Below are 14,929 nucleotides of genomic sequence, written 5' to 3' on the forward strand. Positions count from 1 at the left end.
ATCATTATAACAAGATGAATGTATCAAGTAACCTTCAGCAATTTTCAATCATACTAACATTGTTATATTCTTTTTTCCTGTAGTCTTGTGTTCAGCTATAGTATAGGTACTGATTAAGAAAGTTCTTAAGATAATACTTTCAGTTTACTATGTTTATTCATTGTTCTAAACTGTGAAGATGGGAACACAAAAAGCAGACATGTTTTATATACTGCCAAATCACTTGCTTATCAACAAGTAGGATAATCCCTATTTATCCTATTACCTGTTTATATTTATTTTTTTATATCCTTTCATGCCTTTTTATCCTGTTTATCTGTTTATATTCATTTTCTTATATCTTGTTCTTACATTAGTGGCCATTTCTTAGTATTTATTAAATTAAAATATTAATATTACTGATTTCTGCAGTATGCAATTTAAATCTATCTGACTTTCTGGAAATAGAGGTTAAAAATTATAGTTGTTAAAATTTCATTTAGTGTACTGCAATTTCTATACAAAATTGATTTCTATAGAAACATAATTCTATACAATTTCTATACAAAAATAGAAATTTCTGCTATATATGATCATTTATCAAGTATTTTTTTAAAATCTCCCTGCAAAGTAATGTATTTCCAACACATTTCATACTGTGAAAATTTTCTTAAAGGACCTTTTCTATATTTTGTCCTCTAGACTATGATATTAAATCACATTTTTCCAATTGTGTTTTTAGGTTGTATTCAGTTGGAGGTCGTGATGGAAGTTCCTGTTTGAGTTCAATGGAATATTATGATCCTCATACAAATAAGTGGAACATGTGTGCTCCCATGTGTAAGAGGAGAGGGGGTGTTGGAGTGGCCACATGCGATGGTTTTCTTTATGCAGTAGGAGGTCATGATGCTCCTGCTTCAAATCACTGTTCCCGGCTACTCGATTATGTAGAAAGGTAAGAGACCCCAGGGACACTGTTACAGTGAAAGAGACAGTGCAAATCACATTGATGCCTGATTCGAATTACTGGAAAAATTGCATTGTTTAGGAAAGGTAAATTCAACACCTAGAGATATGTTTTTTAGCTCCTTTCTCAATCTCATTCACACACACACACACACACACACACACACACACACACACCCCTCTATACTTTCTTTTCTCATTTTTTGACTCCTCCCTTCAATTAATATTTATCTAAATCCTCACAATGTTTTTTCACAAAAAAAACCAGCTTTGAAAAACATCCCCAGGATCTGAAATAATTTTACACATAGTATTTTAGTTATTAAACAGCATTAGAGCATGAATTTGTAAATCTACATTCTGATTGATTTATATGCTAATAGTCTTCCTATGAATTTTTTCAGAAATTGATTATTAGAGACTTAAGTCTGCTTATATTAGATATACTGTCCATAGTAAAGGAGAAATACCATCAGTGAACTCCAAATATGTGAGACTGGTCTCAATTTAGGAAGTTTATTTTGCCGAAGTTAAGGGTTCTTTCATGACCCTTCCAGATTCATACATATCCCTACAAAGGACACTAGCTTGTTTTTTTTTATGGCTGCATAATATTCCATGGTGTATATGTGCCACATTTTCTTTGTCCAGTCTATCATTGATAGGTATTTGGGTTGGTTCCAGGTCTTTGCTATAACTTAAATAATATTTAACTTTCTTATTGTTATATTTTGAAAACATTAAGTGAAGTTTGAGTAATTTATGAAACATGAATGTTAGTTAACTCTTTTAAAAATATTTCGCATTTTGTTTCTGTGTTCTCTTCTGTTCTTGTTTGTTCTGCCCTTTCAAACTCTCAAAGGTGAATTAAGTTCTTATTTTATGACATACCATTTTTAACATAAATCAGACAGACTGGAGCTGTATTTTAAATAATCCTGGTGTATGAAGGAAATATAGGTTCTCTTATAACTCTTTCTAAAATTGACCAGGTGCACAGAAGCTAGAGTAGGGTGATACCTTGGCTTCAGGCCTAGGAATACAATGCAGAGACTTCTGACACAGCTATTCCTGAGTTCTGTTTTGGCTGTGCCTTACTTGGAACTATTATATGGTATGCTGTAAGGAAGGAAAAGTCCTTAGTAAGATGCATGGTGACATTTCCTATCACATAGGATACATAATGATCTATGGAGAAATGAGGATAGAGAATATTTAGGTCAATTGGTTTATTTATAGGGATAAGATAATTCTTCTGTAACAAATTACTTTAAAATTCTCAGTGGTTTAATACCATGATGCTTTTCTCCTCACTCACACTATTACATGTAATTATCATGTAATATCCATGATATTAAAACTCTGGTAATCAGACTAACACATAATCTAGAATATTGATCATTGCTGGTCTCCACATCAAAAGGAAAAAGAGTGGTAAATTATTCACTAGTCCTTAAAGATTCCACCTGCAAGTAATATAATTCTCTTTCGTTTGTACTCCAGTGACAAACCAGTGACATGGCCACTGAAAACTTCATGAGAGGAGGAGAGCAGTATCCCAACTTGCATCTAGGAGAAAAATGAGATGTTTGGTAGATAGCACTAATAGCAGAAAAATTTTCCTTTTTATATTAGGAAAACACATCCTTTATCCTGATGCCTTTAAGTGGTACAGATGGTGGAAAAAGGATATTCTTCTCATTTATGAGAATTTTTTCTAAGGATATGTAATTATTTTTACTGAGGATAAGTACATTGGCAAGAGATGGTTTTTGGTAAGCAGGCTGTGTTCATATCAGATAAAATACAGAATCAATGTTTACCAATATTGCTCCTCTGTGAAATGGACTATAGCTTTATGGCTGTATACACATTGAGAAAGGCATTAAGTTCACTACATTTTCACTTTAATATTTTCTAGTCCACTGAAATCAGGGACTGCAGGTGTTAGAATGAAAACAATGGCCAGAGTCTTAAAAAATAGGTTTATACTTTTATACACACAAATATGCAATCATTTAAAATGCTGCTAAAATACTGACAATGAACTCATTTATATTTTCTTTGCTAAATTCTTGGGTAAATGAAGAGAAGAGATGAATATCATGAGCCTCCTACTTTTACTTTTAATATCTTATATAACTGCTGCTAATGAAATGATATTTCATCCAAATATTCTCATCCAACTCGACTGTATAATGTATTGAAATGTTGTTTGTGAACAGAGGCATAAATAATTCAGCCTAGGAATACATTTATGTTGGAAAATTAGATTTAAATAAGCATGGCTATTTTGAGTTATAGGATTTCAGTGGATAAGAACAGCTTAAGTAATGCAGAAGCACACAGCAGTATCACGATTCTTATCCTAGCTCATACTACCCATCAGATTAATAGCACTTTTGCACTTTTTATGACATATTTTCTATATTTATGATTTCACATGTAACTCATCAGTAAATCAAGATACACAACAGTGCCTCTGTGAAACCACTTTGCAGATAGAATGTAAATACGTTTTTTAGTATATAATAATAGGCAAACATCATTAGAAATAGCAAGAATAGTGTATACAATGCTATATTTTGTAGTGAGATGGATAGATCACATTTTATTATATCACAATGATTTTATATAGAAATGTAAACTTATATAATGGCGATGTTAAGTACAATTATATAATACTTATCAAAAATTGTTTGCACTCAGGCTGTCTTGAGCACAAACAACACTGGCACCTCAAATCAGAGAAGGTAGAAGGCAGGGACTGAATGAGAATGAGGACTCTAGATTAGTTTGTGGAACAGATGAAAACTAATTTTGTGACTGAGCCTCACCCTAGTTAAGAGCATCTTGTGAACAAAATCAGTGTCCAAAATGTGCACTGAGTTTCAGGAGAAGTTAGGTCCTGAAGAGGTAATCTGTTAGAGAAAGAAAACTCATCCATTTATCTATTTAGTCAGCAACTACTGTTTTGCATGTATTTTGCACTATGTTATACAGAGCTTACAGTATTAGAAGAACAAGACAAAATAGACCTTTCAAAACTGGAATCTAGGCAACAGATCAGAAAATATGCTCAAAGACATCAGTACCACTGCTGAGTAATAATAGATCAGAACCTCCTTTCCCTTATATCTGCATCCCAGTAATGAGGCCTGGTGAAAGAAGGGTGTCAAGATAATGAGAACCTTCTATACTAGAATTTGTAATATCCACTTCTGCATCTTCTAATTTGTTCTCCTTATAGTTACCAAAGGGATCATTTCATAATGTGAATTTGACCAGGAAGAAAAATTGAGGTTATTTCTTTGTACCAATTATTAACATTATAATTAAAATTCTTTTTACATCAGTTTTTTCTTTTTCACTAAACTACATGCCATGTACTGGTATTGCCCAAAATAGCTTTGCACCCACCTCTATATTCTTGTGCTTGGTACAGTTCCTGTTACAGAATACGCACTTAATGAGAATTTATTGAATCAATCAGACACTAAGAAAAATGAACCTCAATATTCCCACAAGGAAAACTATCTTGAGATAAGCTGTAAATAGGTTGTTATACATAAACAGAGAAATGATAGAAGATAAGTGAATAGATAAATTGATAGAGTAGGAGGATGGGTGGATGTTTAGATGGACTCATGGTATTTGAGCTGTGTGTTATGACCCATACTATCATAAGATTTGGTAGAGATTTGTTTGGTATTACGGAGCCAGATTTGCATTTGCATCCTCTTGGCAGAATATTATTTCCATATACTTTAAGTTGAAAATTTTTGAGATAGGTAGGGCCTGAAGAGCTTAGCGACTGTTCAAATATTACCTGAAAAGTATATTCTTCTATCTTATCTAAACACTATTAACGAGCATAAAAAATTTTGATATATTATTTTGATATACTTCTTCTCTGCTTCCCCCATCCTCTTCCTCCCCCAAACCGTTTCTCATTCAAGATATTATTGCTGGAGCCAGCTGCATGAGTGTAGCATGAAAGAACTAGCTAGTTTGTGTTGTCATTGTTGTTCTGTTACTGTGCATTCATAATGTTTGCTATTGCCTAGCAAATTATGCTCAAATTTTGAATACACTATGTTAATATGAGGATTGTATTAGTCCATTTTAACACACTATAAAGAACTACCCAAGACTGGGTAAAAAGAAAAGAGGTATAATTGACTCATAATTCCACATGACTGATGCCTCAGTAAACTTACAATCATGGCAAAAAAGAGAGGCATTCATGTCTTACATGGCAGTAGGCAAGCAAGTCTGCACACAAAGGAGGAACTTGCCCAACACTTATAAAACCATCATATCTCATGGAAACTCACTCACTGTCACAAGAACAGCATGGGGGAAACCACCCCCATGATCCAATCACCTCCCTCCAGGTTCCTCCTTCACCACCTGGGGATTACAATTCATAATAAAATTTGGGTAGGAACATAAAGCCTAACCATTTCAAGCTTTCTATGCTAACCTAAGTACTTAGGGGCCCTGCTTTATAAGTAGATGCAGCATTTGTTAGCTGACACAACAGCTATACCAATTTGGTTATGTGATTTGCTATTTCCCTCAACAGCTTATGAGGAGTGACAGAGAAAGAGGTGACAGAATGAACTACTGTCCTTAGATTTGCTGCTCAGAATTCTTCTGGCATCATGATAATTCATCTGTATGTTTTGAGAAAGAAGAAGGATTTTATGGAAAGAACAAATAAAACATGCATTATTCTATATAGATAGGATATTGGCTGGGTACATTGGCTAATGCCTGTAATACTGGCATTTGGAGAGGCTGAGGAAGGTGAACTGCTTGAGCTCAGGAGTTTGAGACTGGCCTGTACAACATGGCAAAATCCTATCACTACAAAAAAAAAAAAAATTAGTTGTGGTGGCACATGCCTTGGGGCCCAGCTATTTGGGAGGCTGAGGTGGGAGGATCACTTGAGTCTGGGGAAGTAGAGGCTGCAGTAAGCCATCATCTGCCACTGCACTGCAGCCTGGGTGACAGAATAAGGCCCTGTCTCAGAAAACATATAAATAAAATAAAATAAAAATACATAATTTGGATTTATAGTGCTAATTATGGTTTTCTGTCATATTGGTAGAGGAAGTAATTATATAAACAATCTATTGCTCTTTCATTTTGAACTGTTAAATGGTATCCAATTTTTAAAGTTTCTTTAAACTGGCATTCAGATTTCATGGTTATAATCCATGTTCTGCTGATGGACAATAGTTAAAATAATTTTTAAAGATCTATTGTGAAAACCGCATCTGAGAGGAGTCAAAGAGCTGTTCAGCTTGTCCTTGTTTCTCTTTGTTCTGTCAACAACTCATTTCTCCTCTCCTCAACCTTGAAACATGAATGAAATAAAGTATGACGTAAGTCAAAATAATAGAATTTTTTATCCATCTTTATACAGAAGTTGAAATCAAATTAACTTTAAAAGTTTTTGGCAGTGAAAATAAACAAGAGATATTGAGAGGGAAAGCAGCAATTTATTTTCCCCATCTTCCCTTCCGGATCATTCTATGCCCATTATATTTTTAAGGGGAGGATTTTAAAAGTTGGGAGAATATCAATAAGTACATCAAAAAAGACTACACATTAAAAACAGACATTAAGCACATCATCAAGCAGAGAGCCTGAAAAACACTGAATACATTGAGATTTTCTTCTAACATTGTACTGATTGCTTTCTCCTCTGTCTTAAGTTAAAATTAACAGTGAACTCAAAACCATTTCAAGGTTTTGTAATTATCTGAACTTCACTTTATGAGCCATAATATCATAAAATTTGGTAGAAATTTCATATCTACCAACAATATTGTCTATAAGGGTTAACAATTATACCACTACTATTATATGGTTTTTAGAAAGTTGTATGTTATAAAGTAAAATATGAAAATTATTTTCATTTCAAACATATGATCTACACTAAAACTTTTTTTTACTCTTGCTTACATATATATCTAGTATATTCATTTTTTTTAATTGCATTTTATATTTTGGGGTACATGTGAAGAATATGCAAGATTGTTGCATAGGTACACACATAGCAGTGTGATTTGCTGCCTTCCTCCCCTCACCTATATCTGACATTTCTCCCCATGCTATTTCCCCAAGTTTCAAAGGCTGTTTTTCTTTTTCTTTTTCTTTCTTTCTTTTTTTTTTTTTTTGAGACGGAGTTTCGCTCTTGTTGCCCAGGCTAGAGTGCAATGGCGCGCTCTCGGCTCACCGCAACCTCCGCCTCCTGGGTTCAGGCAATTCTCCTGCCTCAGCCTCCTGAATAGCTGGGATTACAGGGATGCGCCACCATGCCCAGCTGATTTTTAGTATTTTTAGTAGAGACGGGGTTTCACCATGTTGACCAGGATGGTCTCGATCTCTTGACCTCGTGATCCACCCGCCTCGGCCTCCCAAAGTGCTGGGATTACAGGCTTGAGCCACCGCACCCGGCCTTCAAAGGCTGTTTTTCTATTGAGTAAACTGCAAGTACCTTACCCAGGGCATCAAACATCCCATTAGCTAATCAAAACTCATCTCTTGAGGCACACCACCTCCTCAAGTGTTTGACTCTCTTGATATTTAGTCATACTATTTACCTGTTCCCTCAAATCTGACCATGCCTTAAAAAAAAAAAAAAAAGAAAAAAGAAACAAAACCACCACCACCAACAAAACACTACAGTTCTTTTTGTACAAATTTTTCCCTTTTTTACAGCAAATTTAGGCTAGACTTTCAGAGCTGGTTTAAAGGAGACTTCACCTATCGAGTATTCCACAATTCTCCCAGATTTTTAATCATTTATTCTTCATTACCATAGCAGTCTGCATATATTTGTTTTAAATACCCTAATTCTACTGTGGATAATAGTTATTTATATATCTGAGAGTTCTTTGTAGAAAGACATCATGACATTTATTTTTGTTGAATGAATCTGCATTAATTTAGGGTCTGGGTGTTTAGAAAGCTAGACATTATGGATATTCATTCTAGAATACCTGCTCAAATGATAGCTTTTAAAGAAAAAAACCAGTTTCCTATTTCATGACAGGCTTTTTTAAAAATTAAAATTTTTATAGTAAAAGTTGATTGTTATTACAATATGTTATGTACTATTGTCATTGAATTCTAGATATGATCCGAAAACAGACACTTGGACCATGGTGGCTCCTTTGAGTATGCCCAGAGATGCTGTTGGGGTCTGTCTCCTTGGTGACAGATTATATGCTGTTGGTGGCTATGATGGACAGACATACCTCAACACTATGGAATCCTATGACCCACAAACTAACGAGTGGACACAGGTAAGATTGCTATCAGCATAATTTACTTCAAGGATAAGAATTTATTTCATTTACTATCTGTGGAGAAATGGTATACAAACAGAAATCTAATCGAATTAACCTAAACCAAAAGTTATTACTTTTATCCAATGTTGTATTAATTTTGTAAAAAGTTCATTAAATTATACATTCTTGTGTACTTTTATTAATTTAATACCAATAAAATACGTATTTAAAAGTGACATACATGCTTCATGAGATTTCCATTTTCCATAACAAGAAACAGAAACTGAATTTGAGTTACCTGAAGCAAAAAACAAAAGTGTACTATATTGGTTTACCAAACCCGAACTTTGGTTATTTGGTTTTAGAAATAATATAAAGGTTGTAGAAGTCAGCCTTCCTACCATTCATTTTTGTTACTGTTAGGTTCATTTTTATGCGTTGCAGAGAGAATTTTCCACCTGGTGGTACTGGTGGAAAGTCCAAGTAGTAATCCCCAAGTAGAAAGTCCACAGTCATAAACAGAAAATAACTTTTTCTAAATCCCAGTTCAATTAAAAGAATAAACAGGAAAGGGCTCTGCATAGCCCCTCATACAGTGAGTGCTCACTACTTGTCAATAATTTTGTCCAGGAAGATGGAGTAAAATGACTTGTTTGTCTTAGGTGAGGTATACTCACTGTAGAGACTCAAGATCATGCTAGAATGAAGCAGCTCTCATTGTAATCACATAATTAGAGATGTGTGTTGGTGTGTTTGAGTGTGAAAGGAAGGTGAGGCCAGGGCAACCTAATTATAGTGAAAAATATCTTAGCTGCATAGCTACTAAGGCTTGCTTATGATGGAGGGAATTCGTAAATTCTGACTTGTATCTTTACATATTTGATTTCTCTTTACTTTCATTCTTTTCTAAATCTCCTCAATATTTCTTTTACTTCTCACTTTTACCAGAAATCTAAAAGTAATATACGTTCCAATAAATAGTTTCCACCTAGGAGTGCAGTGCAATTCTAAAGCCTTATTTAATTGAAGCAGAATAATAGCTATATCTCAACATATTGCCTCATTGGGTGGAAGGATCTGATTTTGGTCATAGAAATTGACTAAAATTTATTGACTAAATTGACTAAGGAACTTGAACACTGATTAAAGTAAATTTGTTTTAAAGATACTTACTTTTAAAGAAACATGACTTCCTTGATTGGGCCAGTTTTGATGGTATGCATTCAGCAACAATATTTAGTCAGGGTAACTTTGAAGTACAAAACCAAATTTCTAATGGCTAGATTTAGGTACCTGCATTATGAGTTTCTAATCTTCTAAAGGAAAACTCTTGACTTCAGGGAAAAAAAAAAAAAAAAAAAAAAGTTGATTTAGCCAAGTGAGAAAAAAGGAGGAATAGAGAAAAGAAGGAAATATCAAGAGATCTAAGTCTTGTGATTTTCTACATTTTACTTTAAAGGCTACAAAAGAAGCATTTCTTATTCAAAGAGCACTGCATGTAAAAATAAAAATTCATGACTTCTTTTCACATTATTGCACTAATATTTTGAAGGATATGTTTAAACTCTGTACCTCTGTGAGTCCCTAGTGTTTCCAAAGCAAACCCTGCATGCATGAACTAATGATTTCTGATTTACTAAGGAAATATACTGGTTAAATTGGTATTTTAAATGTTCCTCTTAAAAAGAACATTAAAGGAAGTTTATGTTTACATAAATGATGCAATATCATCATACATATAGATAATAGCCATTATTCTTATCATTCCTCTAAAATTGAAATCAATATATGTAGTAATAATAGGTAAAAGACACTTGTATTTTATTATACTTGCTTGAATCATATAGTATTTTAGCAATGGCAAAGTGGTATTTAAAATGTTTTATAACAACTTTATTTTAGTACAATAAAATTAATTTTAAAACTATTAAATTACTTTAAGATTTTGCTTCCATATCTTTTCATTATTTATATTTTTAAGTCTCTTGAGGGATGATCAGCAGACTCACACAAAATCCCTTTAAAAATCTTCAGGATTCTAGCCTACTTGAAAGGTTTCCCATATTTGCTAAATTCCTGTCATTTCCACTCTATTTGTCCTAAAGTGGACTAACTTGGTTATCCCATATATTATTAGCAGCCACAAATGGCTGATTATTAAAATAGACAAGAAAACTTTATTAAAATATCCACTTGTTGCAACTAAGTGTACTCCATTGTGTATGCATTTCATTTATACACAATAGACATATAAAACATTGAAAATGAGTTCCAGAGTTCTGGTGAAATATCTACATTCACCATTACTTTTATTTAACTGGTTCTATGGCCAACCTTTTTAGGTTATTGTATTACTCATGCTGAAAGGTACAACCTCTGGAGGGAGAGCAAGGGCAGATTTTAAAGCTATATGTTAAATAAATTTGGACCAAGAAGAAAGAAGGAAAACTTTTCTTAAACGTTTAAAATGCACTTAAGAAGAAAAATACCAAATGCTTAAATAGCGTGATGAATTATTTGATAAGGGAATAGCACTATGATAGAAATTAAGTGCATTTGGCAGATAAATCTTCTTTCAGAAAATGATATGTAGAATAAGGGCTGACAAATGAGTAATAGCTAACCAGATGAAAATATGAGAAATGGCTTAGGGAGCATCGTTTGTAAGAGCCAGAGGAAGAATATGTGGTACGTCTCACTGAGCAAGAAATAGAATGGTTAAGTTCTGAGAGATAGACATGGCTTACATTATGTAACCTGAGCTATGTGGAAGACTGAAGAAATGGATAGAATTAAACGTGGAGATGTATTTAGAGGGCGTGATGATTCTGATTTAGGGTTGAGTGAGGTAAAAAAAAGGTCAAGATTTCTTGAATATCTTCAACAACTTAAGTGAAAATTCTTGAATGAATATCTTGAACAACTGGGTGGAGAGGGTTGTCATTCACTGATGTTAAGAAACACAAGAGGAATCTCACGTTTTGTTTTTGAAAACACAAAGAGGTTTCATTTTCACATGCACACATATACACATGCATATATAGAGACAGAAGTATAGATGTAGATGCAGATATAAAGTTAAGCTACTCACTCTATATGTAGCCTAGTACACAGTACTGAGTATTGAATGGACATCAAAGAGCCTTTGGGAAAGTTTTCAAAAATACAGTTACTCAATATTAATCCCATTTCCATTTAGTGGTAGGGTTTGTGCACATACACAGTCATGTGATGCTTAAAAATAAAATGCAATCTGAGAAATTCATCCTTAGGCAATTTAAGCATTGTGCACCTATCACAGAGCATACTTAGACCAACCTAGATGGTATGGCCTACTACACACTGAGTCATTATCATATAGCCTATTACTCATAGGCTACAGATCTGTATAGTATGTTACTTTGATGAGTATTCAAAGTAATTTTAACATAATGGTATTTGTGTATCTATACATATCTAAACATAGAAAAGGTACTGTGTACTAGAAAGTGCCCTGGGTTAGTCAGTGACTCAGTGATGAGTGAATGCGAGGGAACTGGACATTACTATACACCACGGTAGACTTTAAAAACGCTCTATACTTAGGCTACACTAAAATTTTAAAATGTTTTTCTTTCTTTAATATTAATCTCAGTTTACTGTAACTTTTATTTTTTAAACTTAAATATTTTTAAACTTTTTGACTCTTTTATAGTAATAGTTACCTTAAAGCACATTGTCCAGCTGTCAAAATTTTTTTCTTTTATATCCTTATTCTATGAACTTCTATTTTCAAAAAAGCAGTACAATAGGTTTGTTTACACTAGTTTTGCCACAAACGTGAGTAATGCCTTATGTTTTGATGTTAAGAAGGCTATGACATCACCAGACAATATGAATTTTTTAGCTCCATTATAATCTAATAATCTTATGGGACTACCATTGTATATGTGGTTCATTCATGACCAGAACATCAAGGATGAAAACACATTCATGACCAGAACATCAAGGACATGCAGTGCATGTCCGTATTTTGTAAATGCTTCTTAGATAACTCTAATGTGAAACAATTCTTGAAAATCATTAGATAATAAAAGAAAGACAAAGCAAAGTGGATGCACTTTGGAATCAGGTAAACTTCAGTTTGCATACATTGTTGTTTTAAGATTAACATACTGTCTCCTGATACTCCATTCATTCATCTGTCCCATGGAGATAATACATGATATGATTATGAAGATAACAGTGGTGACCTATAAAAATTATTCTTCACACAAATATTTCATGAATATGTGCACATGCTCCTTCCCTACTCTCACTTTATGCAATAATTCTACAAGGAAGACAAGTGATGTTACATTAAATTAGCTTTTACAAATAATGCGGAAAAACAAATATGTGGATTTTTAAATCTGCAGTGGGATGATGGGTAACAATAAATAAATTCCAAACAACTGGTAGAAAATGGAGGTAATTTTCATATTTAGAATGTAAGAATTTGTCCTTTTTCAATCAATAAGATAATGTATGTGATTTGAGGCTACTTTGCAGCTATTTTATTTCTTACATTTTAGACGCTTTCTTTTCACTTAGAAATAATATCATGTAATTTCTAGTCTACCCTGATATTCTTAGAAAACTGTGTTAAAAATTATGGATACCAAAACGCTCAAATTGTCAAAATGTTGGTTTGTCTCCAAAGAATAAATTTTCATTACGAACTCTGTAAAAAAGTATTGTTTTAATATATTTCTAAGCATTTTCATATTCAGCATTAAAAAATAGTTCTCATTTCAGTTTTTGTCATAAGTTGGAAAATTGTAATAAGCCTATAGCAATTATAATGATGGCCTATTTATGAAAAAGTATTGAATTTATTTTATTGTATGTCTCTGTCTACAATGAATGAATAACACATTTAATTCAATACAGTATCTGGGTAAATAACTTCAAAATGATTGCAATAAGTGTAATAGCTATTTCATCTAAAATATAATCTGCACTATCACTATGAAATATCATCACAAATGTGTCCATGCAAGTTCCAGAATAGATCTTTCCTGGAAACTTTTCTATAGCAGGTTAATTGCAGTAAAAATCATTAAATATTTGATTACCATATTTTAAAATTACATAAAAGCTGCAGCCTTAAAAATTTTCAATATACATTTCATTGCTTTTTAAAAATGCCATTTTCACTTATATTGTATGATTTCTGGCTAAAATGGGAAAACAAACACATTTATTTATGATTGTCATGTATATAATCTTTTAAAATATATTACAATTTTTTATTTTCCTATGACAGTAAAACTTAAGTTGTGCTTTGTATTTTTTAACAGATGGCTTCCTTGAATATTGGAAGAGCAGGTGCCTGTGTGGTAGTCATCAAGCAACCTTGACTTGTTGGTATTTTATTTGGAAAAATTTTACCTGCTGGAGTGGTTATTTTTATATTGTAAGGCAAGAATGAGAACTTCCAAGAAAAATCTTCAAGAACAAGGATTTCTGTAGCTTTACCTACTGATGTTGAAAGTGTTAGAAGATCAAACAGAATAGTAGGAAACAAGAATATGTTAAACTTATACAGGAACAATATCTGGCCATATGTCAGTTAGTTCTGGAATGGTTATTGGTAATTTGTTTTGTATTATAGCATACAATAACTAGAGTTACCAAAGGCTAGTTTTTTTCTTGAGCAGTTGAAGGGAGAGACCAATATTCATGACAAAGAAAATTTCATGACCACAACTCACTGAATCGTTTTATAGTCTATGGCAATATCCAACAGATTGCCAAGAGTAGAAGACAGAATATTTCATCTGATAGAGTCTGATTGGTTAACTGTTTTCCTAATCACATGTGGTCATACCAGGAAGCAGAATTATGCTTTATTAAAACAAACCTGCTTCTGCCTCATTTTCCTAAGCTATGAGAACAATTAGAGAAACCGATTCATGCTTGTTTCTTGCATTCAGAAAACTGTCCTGCTAATAAAAGCTGCATATCTTCTCAGATAATGGTTGAATTTTATTGCAACCATATTGGCAATCTGAAACTGGCAAACACAAAGGATTGTTTTCATTAGCCTTGCCATGTTGCTTTGCTTTTTTACACACTGAGCCAAAGATTCAGTAGAATTATTGGGCTTTTGCCTTACGTTGAGTTCAGTGTAAGCATGAAAGCTAGTTATTCTGAATGTTAAATATATATCCATTGCATGTTGAAGTCCTTAGAATTTTGTTCTTAAACTTAGAATTCCAAGAAGTCCTTTAGAATTTTGTTCTTAAACTTAGAATTCCAAGAGAAAAATATATGGTCCATTAAGTTGGAGTGTTTATGATTATTGCTAGAAGGAAAGCAGACTTCAAATTCTCATCCCCCATTTTTCAAAGTTCTTACATTGATCTGTATATTATTTTAACCCAAATGTTTGTAATTGTTTAAAACATAAAATGGAAACATTACACAATGTCCTTAATAGATCCATGTAAATTTTAAATACAATTAATAAATGATCAAAAATTTGCATTTATCGGTGTATTTTTTAATAAATTTTAAATCAAATGTAAGGCTAAAGTCAACAAGGTATACTTTCAGATACTTTCAACAAAATTGCGTCACTTTTCAAGTTTAAAGAAGTATGTATCTCCATAAAAACATAATATTAGGCTGACACCAAATATAATTTTAATTAT

The 14,929-nt window shown here is 32.8% G+C and overlaps 1 protein-coding gene across 1 annotated transcript in view; it reads left to right on the forward strand.

Moving 5' to 3' along the window:
* KLHL1 (kelch like family member 1) overlaps positions 1–14,712 on the forward strand; it is a 402,761-nt gene extending 388,049 nt beyond the window's left edge. The window contains exons 9-11 of the mRNA XM_039473260.2: positions 722–934; positions 8,096–8,267; positions 13,574–14,712. Of these exons, the coding sequence (XP_039329194.1) occupies positions 722–934; positions 8,096–8,267; positions 13,574–13,633 (445 nt within the window). The 3' untranslated portion in view covers positions 13,634–14,712. The remainder of the gene's footprint in view (positions 1–721; positions 935–8,095; positions 8,268–13,573) is intronic.
* The last annotated feature ends 217 nt before the right edge of the window (positions 14,713–14,929 follow it).

The sequence above is a fragment of the Saimiri boliviensis genome, chromosome 16, assembly GCF_048565385.1.
Source record: "Saimiri boliviensis isolate mSaiBol1 chromosome 16, mSaiBol1.pri, whole genome shotgun sequence".
NCBI lineage: Eukaryota > Metazoa > Chordata > Mammalia > Primates > Cebidae > Saimiri > Saimiri boliviensis.